The sequence below is a fragment of the Anolis carolinensis genome, chromosome 1 (assembly GCF_035594765.1).
Source record: "Anolis carolinensis isolate JA03-04 chromosome 1, rAnoCar3.1.pri, whole genome shotgun sequence".
NCBI lineage: Eukaryota > Metazoa > Chordata > Lepidosauria > Squamata > Dactyloidae > Anolis > Anolis carolinensis.
In genome coordinates, this window is record NC_085841.1 from 140,770,965 (window position 1) to 140,783,898 (window position 12,934).

The 12,934-nt window shown below is 37.6% G+C and overlaps 1 protein-coding gene across 6 annotated transcripts in view; it reads left to right on the plus strand.

Annotated features, from left to right (window-relative positions):
* The window catches only part of dcdc2c (doublecortin domain containing 2C), a 77,881-nt gene that overhangs the window by 40,339 nt on the left and 24,608 nt on the right, over nucleotides 1-12,934 (plus strand). For 3 of the 6 annotated variants that reach the window (XM_062983288.1, XM_062983271.1, XM_062983279.1), the window contains 3 exons: nucleotides 101-236; nucleotides 4,051-4,162; nucleotides 6,036-6,098. In XM_062983288.1, the coding sequence (XP_062839358.1) occupies nucleotides 101-236; nucleotides 4,051-4,162; nucleotides 6,036-6,098 (311 nt within the window). The remainder of the gene's footprint in view (nucleotides 1-100; nucleotides 237-4,050; nucleotides 4,163-6,035; nucleotides 6,099-12,934) is intronic. The other 3 variants (XM_062983301.1, XM_062983296.1, XM_062983294.1) reach the window with 1 other exon arrangement.

Sequence of the window (12,934 nt, forward strand, 5' to 3'; positions counted from 1 at the left end):
CATTTGCAGTGTAGAAGTGTATTATTTTTCTGAACATTTAACTTTAACAGTACCTGCAATAGATCCATCATTTAGATTGTTGTATTGCTTTTTCTTTCAGCTTTTGATAGAACCATCTCAACTACAGCCTCCCATTCATCTTTTAAAAGGAGAAGGAGATAGGCCTTCCGTATATCATGCAAAACCAGAGAAGGCAAGTCGTGAAACGACTCCTAGATCGCTGTCACCTGATCATGGTAACACATACAAAAGAAATATTGTATCTGGTGCCTAAGACTTTGTAGTTACATAATCAGATTTGGTATTGATGTACAGTGCTCCCTCGCTAATCTGCAGTTCGGGTTCTGTGGATTCGCTGTATCGCAGATTTTTCCATCCGGCCCCCCCTCCCTTTGCAGGCACAAAAGGGTCCAGTTTGAGACACGTGACCCAGCCCGTGCTTCCTCCTCAGCTGCCTGCAGGCAGCGCCAGTAGGCCCTGACTGCACCTCATCGCCCCAGGAACAACAAGGAAGACAGAACAGTATGTTTAAAGAGGAAAAGAGGGAGGGAGGCTATATTTATTGAAATAAATATAGTGCCGTTATATTGCGGTTTTCCACTTTTCACGGGCAGGCCTGGAACCTAACCCCCGTGAAAAGTTAGGGGACACTGTATTGGTTGAAGTGTAGTCTTTACTATAATAGACCCCATGATTCCATGGAATATATGTATAGATGAGTGTAGATATACCATTTTTCTGTAGATTAAGTGGAGTTAGTCTAGTTTGGATGTAGCTTTGGATTTGGGGATTGTTTTATCATAGAGCTGAGCCTTTTTTGATTCTAAAATGTACGCAATGGCTGCTTGACAATATTTGAACTCAGTGTAATTTGTGCACTAGAGCAAACCAAGTTTTTTTTTACTATGAGGTACTTGCAGATTAATTTGAGTTTATTTTTAAGAAGTTCTTTATTTATTTTATTAATGATCAAGATCTAGCAAACTGTGGGATCAATTCTAAAAGTGGAAAATCACAAATTTTATTGGATCAGGAGAGTAGATCCATGTGTCTAAGCACACTGTATTCTTGTCCTGATTTTGAATTTTTTTTTGCAACTTTTACATCTTTGTAGATTGTACACTTAATCAGATGTTAGATTTTCCATAATAAGGACTGAGTATCCAGGACTACAGACTGTGTTATGTTTAATTAACAGGTGTTTATTCACAAAGGATATGTGATATGCTGCCTTTGGTGATATTTATGACATATTAAGATTTATTTTGCACTGGAGCTGCTTTGCTTGTATACTGCATGGAATATAAAAATAACATACAGTTGCTTCTTGGATCTTTTATTGTCTTGTTTTGATTTAAAATCTATTTAATGAAGTTTCCTTTCTGTTTGGGGGTCCAAAAACAAAGTCTAAGCACTATGTATAGTTAATGAAATTGTGGAATAAGGGTAAATGAGATGGACAGTATGCATTACCTGATCAGTAATAACACATAAAAGTAGAAGGAGATGCCTATGTTGTAGCAGCGCTGTATAGGTCTAGTGTTTGTGTTTGTGGCAAGGGCTGCTGAGGTCATTGTACTATGAATGGAATGAGCTATCTTCTCTGGCAGTGTGACCCCAGATGTTATGTAAACATACTGGGACACACTAATGATAATTGATGAGCAAAATTTTTTTCCTCCACATTAGATTTGAAAGAAACCCTCCTCACATAATAATCCTTATTATATTCCACCCCATTCTGAGGGTCTTTTGAAATGCTCAAATAGGTCTTCTGACTGAGCTGTTAGCAATATAATGCAAATTATGGACAATGCTCCGATATTTGTAACATACATACTCTGATTATTCCATTCCATTCTGTTGTTATCTATAAGATTTGCATTCAAGAACTACACAATCAAATTATACCCCGCCAAATCTTAATGTTTTAAGTAAATTTAGGGTTTTGTGTTGGGCTGCATTCACAGGGGTCCTGAGTCTCAGGTTGCAATAAGACGTTGATTGTTACTGGTTTAAAACTAAGACCCTTTCTGTTAACCACCTTTGGTACCACCCCTTCTTTTAGCAGGATGTTCTTTTCAGCGTCCATGTATGGATTTTGAGTTATTCTGGGTCTTATTAATAGCTCAAAGTGTTTCTGGCATAGACCCATTGCCCCCCACCCCCATATCTCTCCATGACCAATGAGACCCTGTCAGAATTACTTCTGCCCGTTCTTATTTCTCTTAGGCATTTGGAAATCTTTCTTTATATCCTGCTTTTCTCCCTTACGGGACCCAAAGCAGCTTACAACATATTAAAATCATGTAAACAACAATCCAAATACATCAGTAATAAGTATAAAACATCATAAATTAAACAATTTTAAAACAGTAATAATATACATTCACATTCTTGTGGCATCATGTCAGATAATATTGCACTTGTTCCAGTCCTAACGTGCCATATAACTTTCACCTCCTCCCCTCCTCACCCCACTTTTCCTTCCAGCCTTTCCCCCAACCACAATCTACCCTCCTATCCGCCCTACTGTCCCTACCGCTTTTTTCTTTTAATAAGAAAATAAAACGTAAAACTGAATAAAAATTATGTTTTAAACAAGAACATGTGCCATCTATCAGTCAACATCTGGTGGTCTGTAGAAAATCATGACAACCATATCTAAGAAACTAGAACTGATGTGACCTATCCAATGTAATTTCTGGTACAGTGCCCCAAATAAGTCCAGGAGCAAGCCTAAAAACCAAGATACCAACAATTTTTTAATTGGGCTGTGTGATCTGTGCCAAGACTAAAAAAAGATTAGCATGGAGGACTGAGAGTGTTTATTAACCCTAGTTGGAGGATGAGTCTATTTTCTAGTAAAACAACATAATTTTTAAAAGCCACATGACAGGCAAAATTTTAGCAGTTGTAACTTTTACCAGCGGCCTAAATACCCTAATGGCATCAGAGCTTGTCTGATTAAGCAGAATCTGGTTAGTGCTTGAATGGGATACTCCCAGCGATTAGACTACATTTCAGAGGAAGGAACTGACAAAACTACATCTGAATATTTCTTACTTAAGAAAAGCCTATGAGTTTCTCCTCCAGCCCCACATTTTCCCCCTAAACTTACCAGAGAGGCCTGCCGACAGCACAAAAATCTCTCCCCCCAACCTCCGTAGTACTATACAGAGAGGCCTGCACTGCTGGCAGGCCTCTCCAGTAATTTTTTTTTTTTGGGAGGACACATGGGGACCTGGAGGGGAGAGTGTGAGTGCTCTCTGGGGAAGTAGTCTCAGGAGTCAATCCCCACAGGCCTAGCACCTGGAAAGATCAGAACGTTTCCTGAGATGTCATTTGGACACCTCAGATAAAAGTGAGACATGTCCCGCATTTTGGGCCTGTCTGGAAGAACCCTGAGTAGTGTAGAATTATATCATTTTTTGTTGTTTTGACTATTCCCTAGGATGAGACATGGTTTCATAATACAACATAGAAAAATTATAACCTCAGTCTAAAGTAGATATAAGAGACATTTTTGCTAGGCAGAGTGTTTTGAAGTACTGTGTTGTTTATATTCACAAACTCTTGCCATGGTGGTTTTCCTCACTTCATTTTATTTTGTGCTGCCTCTTGCTGGACAGAGTACCAACCCACCAGAAAATTGTGCTACTTCCTTCTTGTGTTTTTCACAGGAGTTTGATATTTTTAAAAGTTACATTTGCATCTCAACTGCCACTTTCACTTTATGGAGACTGGCTTTTAGCCATTATTAATGTTATTTCAATTCAGTCTTAAAGCTTTGAATATTTTATTCGATGTTTTCTGTTACTACTGGTGTTCTTTAATATGTAAATGAAAGGTTTCAGCATTGTGATCATTATTAGGTTGGATTTTCTTGAAAATAGAGCAATAGCTTGTTTTTGTACAAACAATGTTCATCAGAAATAATTGCTTTTCAGCCTTAAGGGTTAATAGAATGTATTTATTCTAATGATTTTCAACAGCATGCAGTAGATAATGGTTGATGTGGGTTTTTTTTTTAATACAATTAATTTTCAGAACCTAGTGTCTATAAAGCTCAGCAGCCCCCTGAAGAAATTAAAGGGGCCCAAATGATACAAGAAGACAAAGATATCCAAGTGGAAATGCCTGTTGACCAGGTAGATTTAATGTAAATGTCTTTTTTCCTGATTTAGAATACTTTACTACCTGATTGTGTTTGGAAACAAAAGGAAGGCAGAAACACCTTAGTGCATTTAGAATATCAGAATTCTACATGCATTTACATTCCATTAACCAGGCTCCAAGCTGCCTCAAAGAAAATATTTCTGGTGATGAGAATTTTCTTTCCTGGGCTACAGCCTTCAGGACATGTTCTCTTGAACGTTCTTCAACTATTAGAGTTATTTTTGGAGTGGAATGAAAGGTCGGCAAAGGAATTGGGGGTAGCAGAGGACCATGGCCTCTTCTACATGGCCATATAAAATCCAGATTATCTGCTTTGAACTGGATTATATGGCAGTGTATGCTCATATAATCCAGTTGAAAGCAGATAATGCAGATTATCTGTTTGGATAACTTGGATTATATGGTGGTGTAGAAGAGGCCTATGTAACCACATTAGATCAGGTCACATATGACTTGTTGAAGACCAGTACTATATATGAAAATATTTTAGATTCATTATCACAATGTCTTAAAAATAAATTTAGTTATGAACTTATTTAGTTTTAGTAGTGATGACTGTATGTGAGATAAAATGATTTATTTATTACTAAGAAGGTTTTTAATCAACTTTTCAGTGAGCAAACAGGATTTAACATTCTGTAGCGTTCCGTTATGCCTGGAAATGATGCAGTGGAGGATTTGAGAGGGAAGGGGGGAATGTGCCGATGCATGGGAGGGAATGTGGCCACCCCCTACCAAGATCTTGGGGTTTAGGGCCTCTGTTTGGTTCTTTCAGACAGGGCTTTTGGCCTGTCTGGAATGGCCCTAAGGCACTTCTGAGCACAAACAGCAGCACTTTGTTCTTACCTAGAGGTTGGGGTTTTTAAAAAATCCAAAATACATTGCAGAAGAGGGGAAAACCCTTTGAAAACACAGAACCTTCATAATAAGAGTTTAGAATCATGTACATTTAAAAATAAGGCAAATTGAGCTGGGTCTCCAAAGTCCTTAGTGAGCAAAGACACAGTTGACATCTATGATTGACCAGTAATCTGTATGATTATAAAAACTGAGTATTTATTGGACAGATCCCTACCCAATTTTCTTCATCTGCCTATGGTCTATAGAGGTCTCTGTAGATTCAAAAATATCCGGAAATTCCAATAGTTAATAATTGAGGCATTCTTTCACGAGAGATCTGGCTTTTTGCAATACAATTGGCTCTCCATATCTATGGATTCTTTATCCTTTGATTCAACTATCCACAGCTTGAAAGTACCCAAATAATGGTAAAGTGAAAACTTTGATTTCATCAGTTTACATAAGGGCATTATTTTATAATGCTATTGTATATAATAGATTTTTTTGGTATCTACAAGGATCGTGAAACAAACCCCAAACGGTAACAAGGAATCACTGTAATTTGGATAGCCCATTGTTACCTGCATGAAGGTTTTATAATATAGTTTGTAAACTTGGGACAGTATGCATTAATATCAGTGCCAGAGTGGTATGGTGGTTTAAGCATTGGAGATCAGGGTTCAAATGTTTGCTAAGCCATGGAAAGCTACAGGATGATCTTGGGCAAGTCACACTTTCTCAGCCTCGGGTCCTATCTACTGTGCCGTATACTTTAATGTAGTTTCATAATGCAGTTATATAATGAGCTGCATGACATGGCAGTGTAGACTCACATAATACAGTGCAGTGAAGTTAAACCGCATTATGTGATTGGGTAGATTGAACCTCAGAGGAGGGTAATGTCAATAGAAAAGGAAATGGCTGATTATTTTTCTTGATTGTCGATAAAATTATGTAAGAAAGCTTCTGTTTTATTTCTTTTTTGAAAATTTTAAATAGAATTTATTTTACCCCAGGTTCCAGCTGAGGTTGTTCAAGAAGAAGACATTTATTCAAATGTTGGGGATGTCGATGAGCAGGTTAGTTTTGTGTTTACAATCTTGGGGAGCAATATTTGAAAATTGAAATGGAACCTTAATCATTAGTCCAATTTGTTAAAGAAAAACAATAATGAATCCTAATAACCAAAACCACTCAAACTTTAGCATCTTAAAGATTGTATCCCAAGCCTCTCACTACTTTTCTCCCAAATGAAATGACAGCATGTTTTCAGATGGACAGAGGCTGATACGCTTACTAGATCTTGATGCCTAGGCTATGGTCGACAGGACTGTTTGTTAGCTTTCTCTCCTGATTTAAAATGTAGTTTTAGTCAACATTTAAAGTTATAGTTTATAATAGATATATTTTCTTTACAGTATAGCTGCACAGCAAACAAAATAGAGGAATTCTTTCTTATGTGACACCAGTAATAACTTTAAAATGATAGAATCTTAAATACTCAGAGGATCGATTGATAGGATATGAGAGTGTCTTAAGGTATCTCACTCTTTTGGCTCATTCTAAGAAGTTGCAATCTCAGATAGATTTGTGAATGTGAATCAGTAGAAGCCAAAATACCATTGGAGTGGCATGTGATTGCTTTTTGTCCTGCCCTTCTCGCCTGCCTCTTTCTCCAACTCACAAGAGCCATCTGTGGTTTTGCATTATTGCATGATTGTACCCAGCACTTGGGTTGCAAAAGGTCACCCATAATCTCAGGATAGTGACCTGGGTCAGGTCAGAAAGATGTGGAAAAATAAATGGGAGTATGATGGTTTGCAAGACTCTCAGTCATTGTGCCCCACTTTAAGCATTACTTTCCTGGCACATCAGTTCAAAAGATTAGAGTGTAAATTGTAGGTTTAGAAAGAAAAGGTTCTCTGTTTATTGTAACCTGACATCTGCAATTAAATTGGATATGACATAGGGAGAACATAACTTGAATGGCCAGTAATGGCAAGGCAAATGCCTTTCACTATTCCTAGCATGTGGAATTCAGAGGTGGGTTATTTTTTTGTTTGTGGACCTGGAGGTTCTTTTTAGACATCATGAAAGAAGGGGTGGCAGGGCTAGATAATGTCAATGACCTCTCTACTTTACCTGAGTGGGATGCAGTCTCTAGTGGAGAGGTAAAGTCTTTAATTGCATCCTTGAAACCTAAGAAAGCACCTGGAGAAGATATGCTGCCTCCAGAACTTTTCAAGGAAAACCCTGAATGGTGGAGCCCCTTCCTTGCAAGCCTGTTTACCAGCATAAACAGCTCAGGACAAATGCCAGGTGGGTGGAAAATGAGCATTATAGTTCCAATCTACAAGAAAGGTGGTAGAAACGACCCACAAAACTACCGCCCAATCAGCTTACTTAATATCACCTCAAAGCTATACGCGCAACATTTGCTACAGAAACTGACAGAATGGCTACAAGAAAGACAAATTGTACATGAAGAACAGGCTGGTTTCCGTAATGGATACAGCACTATAGACCAATGCTTTACTCTAAACCATATCATAAGGAAATACACAAAGCAAAACAACAGCCATGTATTTGCTGCTTTCATTGACCTGTCTGCTGCTTTCGACTCCATTAACAGAAACAGATTATGGGGAAAGTTACAAAACTCTGATATAGATCGCAGACTGCTGAGACTGATCCAGGAACTATACACCAACACAGAAATGAGAGTCAGGGTTGGCAGAAATGGGTCGCTGACAGAAGCCTTCTCTACAACAAGCGGAGTAAAACAGGGATGTTTATTGGCTCCCACCCTTTTCAACATCTATGTGAACGATTTAGTGCCATGTTTAGCCAAAATTGACTCACCCTCACCAACAATCAGGAACAGAAAGATTTTTGTCCTGATGTATGCAGATGATGTAGTGCTCTTATCCCTTTCTCGCCTGGGTCTCAAAAATCTTCTAAAGGCTTTCAGTAAATACTGCCAAGAAGAATATCTATCGATAAACTACTCCAAGACCAAGGTGATGGTTTTTGGAAGACACTGTCCCAGGTACAAATGGACTTTAGACCAACATGACATAGAGCAAACCCACTTATTTAAATATTTGGGAATTGTTTTCAGTGAATCCCTCTCCTGGAAACACCACAGGGACGCAGTGAAGCTGAAAGCCGAGAAAACAATAGGAGCCCTAATGAAATTCTTCTATACACAAGGCGGCCAGCTAATTGAACCCGCCCAAAAAATTTTCAGCAATCAAGTGCTGGCACAAATTCTCTATGGCGCAGAAATCTGGGGCTTAGATACCAACATTTGTAAAACCCTGGAGATTTTGCAGAACAAGTTCTTACGTAAACTTTATTCTCTTCCATCTGGAACGCCTGCAGCTCTGCTGTGCACTGAATCTGGTTGGCCAACAGTAAAAGCAAAAGTAGATTGTGCCCAGTTAAGATACCTCAAGCGAATTGCTACTCTCCATAACGACCGTCTCCCAGCATTGTGCTTTGAGGAAATGAGGATTTGGCAACACAAGAAATTTGGCCTAGAAAACCTCCTACTCAACTACAATCTTCCTGAATTGAATTCTGCCCTGAACATGAATAAGAGGCAACTAAGAGACTGGCTATTTTGGATTGATTCAAGAAGGACTTTGCAATCAACCAGGAATTCAAAATTCTCCCCGTGGTTCCCTTTTTTAAAAACTGAACATTTCAGAGCCAGATATCTGATTAAGCTCAAGCCACCATCCTTAAGAATTGCCTTTACTGAGCTGCGATTCCAAGTAATGCCTACTGCAGTGTTAGATGGTCGCTATCATAATGTGCCATGGGAAAATAGACTATGTATCTGTGGCCAAAGTCAGGTAGAAGACATTGTGCATTACATGTTAGTTTGTCCATTATATGGTGCCCCTAGAGAAAGACACCTGGAACCCCTGCTGACTCATGGTAAAGGGAATTGCTTAGCAGAAACTATGCATTTTCTGCTGAGTGACACAAACAACTATGTAACTCACAAAGTAGCCCTGTTTGCTCTATCTGCAAAAAAGATCAGAAAGATAGAATTAGATAAAATTGCCATCAACTGCCGAGGAGACTCAAAGGATTAAGTGGACTCACAATATGCATCTATACTCTTTCGCATTTTTTTTTTTTAAATTTACTGTTAAATGGCATTGTTTTAACTCCTTGCAGGAGCACGATTATGGCTTCTGCTCAGTATCATTGGAGTCTATTGCTCCGAGGGTACTATTGTGTGCATGCGTTGCTTTTTGTCATGGCCTTGGGCCCGTACAATAAACTATTTTGATTGATTGATTGATTGATGAAAGAAGGGTGTCTGTTTGTGTCTGAATGAATGGAAAGAACGTATGTATGAATAAAGGTACCGGATATACTCAAGTATAAGCTGACCCGAATATAAGCCGAGACACCTAATTTTACCACAAAAAAACTGGGAAAACGTTGACTCAAGTATAAGCCGAGAGTGGTAAATTTCAGAAATAAAAATAGATACCAATAAAATTACATTAATTGAGGCATCAATATGTTAAATGTTTTTGACATAAAGCTCAAATTTAAGATAAGACTGTCCAACTCTGATTAAATCATTATTCTCATCTTCTTCAATGTAAATGTGCCTATGTATCTTTTTAATAATAATAATAGAGTAAAATAATACATGTAATAATAATAATAATAATAATAATAATAATAATAATAATAATAATAATAATAAATACAGGATAATAATACATGTAATAATAAATAGAGTATAATAATAATATCATCAGAGTGAAATAATAAATGTATTAATAATAATAAATAGAGTAAAATAAATGTAATAGTAGCAACAATAATAGAGAAAAATAATAAATGTAATAATACCAATAATAATAGGGGAAAATAATAAATGTACCATATATTCTCGAGTATAAGCTGACCCAAATATAAGCCAACCAGGACCCTCACCCGAGTATAAGCCGAGGGGGGCTTTTTCAGTCTTTAAAAAAGGGCTGAAAAATTAGGCTTATACTCAAGTATATACAATAAGTATGACTGAAGGAATGTATGAATGAAAGAAAGAATGAACAGGTTGTCATGTGGGCTATTTCTTTGGAGCCACATGCCAGTTGAGGGAGGATTGAAAGTAGGTATGATAATCCATTCTTCAAGAGGCTTTTGACATCAAGTAGGCTGAATGGGCCCATATGAAGTTGACACTTAGCACTTTGTGAATCGATGGCACCTAGTTTTATCTAGTGATGTTTTTAAATTATATTATTTTGATTTTATGTTTTATGTGTTGACGGGGGCTGTTGTTATAATTTTATGTGACTTGTTTTAACTTATGTACTGTTTTTAACTTGCTATATGCTATATATGCACCCTGGAGTGCCTTGGTAAACTGTTCTGAGTCCCTTCGGAGAAATGGTGGTGGGATATAAATAAGGTTATTATTATTATTATTATTATTATTATTATTATTATTCTTGAAGCCATTCATACTGATATGCACACCATCCTTTTATTCATGTGTGAACAGACAACCTTTATTTATTTATTTAATTTCTACCCTTCTCTATCACATCCTGGAGGGGACTCAAAATGGCTTCCAGTTTTGGCAAATATTCAATGCTGCATTAAAATATAAAAGCATACAGTACATGACACATTAAACTTTAAAATCAAATACAACATATGAATACAATTAAAAACTTTCAGTTCTTCCATCTTTATTTTACTCATGTTGTTCAGCTAAAGAAAGTTCTTTGTTCAACAATGTAAAAGGCTCACCTTCATCGATGGGAAACCACTAGGGCTGTTCAAAATTATCGTTAGTTCTCGTAAGTCGGATCAAATTTGCTAAATTCGTACTTACAGCGAGATATCCGACACGTGGGCATGGCCCATGCCAAAAACTTAAGAATCAAAACTTACCCAATACTGGGTTCTTGTATGTTTTTCGGGCTGTATGGCCATGTTCCAGAAGTATTTTCTCCTGATGTTTTACCCACATCTATGGCAGTCATCCTCTGCGTTTGTGAGATATGGATAAAACTAAGCAAAGGATGCCTGCCATAGATGTGGGCAGAACATCAGGAGAGAATACTTCTGGAGCATGGCCATTCAGCCGGAAAAACATACAACAACCCTGTGATCCCGGCCATGAAAGCCTTCGACAACACATTACCCAATACTTTTTCGTTTGAATTTTTTAAACCTCAGAAGCCTCCCAAAGTCAGTTTCATTTTCAGCGCAAGCAAGCAAAGCTAAGCTAAAAAAGCTACCATTCCTCTTTAAATTAATGGCCTCTCGCTTTTAGGAGAGGAAAGCAGAAGGGAGAAAGCAGGGTTTTCTGGGAAAGAGACTGAGAAAGCACAGAATTCTGTGCCCCCTAATTTTGTAATGAGTTTTGAAACCTTTTTTACATTGATCACACAGCTATAGAAAGCATTATGGGTTGTATATGGCCCATCAATGGATGTTCCCTATGCTATTTGGCTGATTGCATTGCCTGTGTGAACCTGTCTGGGCTCTGAGATCCTGAGAAAATGCCCTTCTCTTGGCCCTGCCTCTATTTCAACCTTGGCTGGTGGGAATGAGAGAGCGGGCCTTCTTTCTTGGTGGCTGCCACTCGACTCTGGAACTCCCTTCTCCTAGGGAAGCCAGAATGACCTGCCTCCCTGCTGTCCTTCCAGTGGCAGGCTAAACCCTTTTTATTTGGGCAGGCTTTTAAAGAAGAAGGTTTTTAAAGCTCAAGTCAGGGTGTGCTGCGATATTAGGTATGAATAGGTTTTTCATTGATTTTATGCGTTTTAACTGTTTTTTAATACGGTTAATATTTAATTCTATTTTAATGTTTGTATGTTTTTTAGGTTATAAATTGTATCACTTTTACCATAAGCCCATTTGAGTCTCTTTTTTGGAGGGAAAAAGCGGGGTATACATTTTTTTTAAAAGGATTATAATTTTTTAAGCATATCTATAACAATTACCCAGTGCTTCTTCAGATACTTGCTTTTAATTAGTACTATTACTGCCTCAAAATGTAGCTAAGAAATGACTTACTCATAAATGAAAGCCTTTAATAATAACATCAAAGCATGTGTTCTTACATTTATACCCCTATTTCCCAAAGATGGGATTCAAGATGGCTTACACATTAAATAAGTTTATATTATTAACATTATTAGTTTTACAATATAATAAATAAGAACTACAATTGAAAGCAGTAATGCACCCTTTTACAGCAGTTCTAAAACATTTTACAGTTCTAAAAGCCTTTGTGAATAAAACATTTTTGGTTGACAGCAGGACAGCCATTTAAGCCTCCCTAGGAAAGTGGTTGCAAAAAAAGTCTAATGTCATGTTCCCACCAAACATACCTGAAAATGTGATAAGACTGGAAGATGGTGTAATGGAAAGCCTTATTTTATTGGTGATTTTTGTCTATGTTATTTAATGTTGATTCAGAGATAAAGGTGGGCAGGAGTTAGCTACTGATGATTGGCTATGTTTCACCATGGTAACGTAGCTGCTTCTGTAGAAATGTAACCATTTCGAAGCTAGCATGAAAGGGGCGGAGATAGCTGGATGAGAAAAGGAGGGAATGTTTTAAAAAGAGGTCAGTTATGTTCATGTTTCTAGTGAGGGAAACTGGTGGAAAGACTTGTGTGAGTCTGAGGGGTCAGTTATGGAAGTTCCCTAGCCGTTGAGCTAGAAAGAAGACTGAAAGTTAGTTAGTAAAGTTCTCTAGCCGGTGAGCTAGGAAGAAGACGTCTGTATGTTCAGGTTCTAGCAAGGGGAGCTAGAAGAAAGACTTCTGTGTGTTCAGTTTAGTTTCTAGCCTATGTATTAGAAAGAAAATGTCTGAAGTAAGTTAGGTTTCCAGTGAGATAGAGCTGAGGAAAAGGAA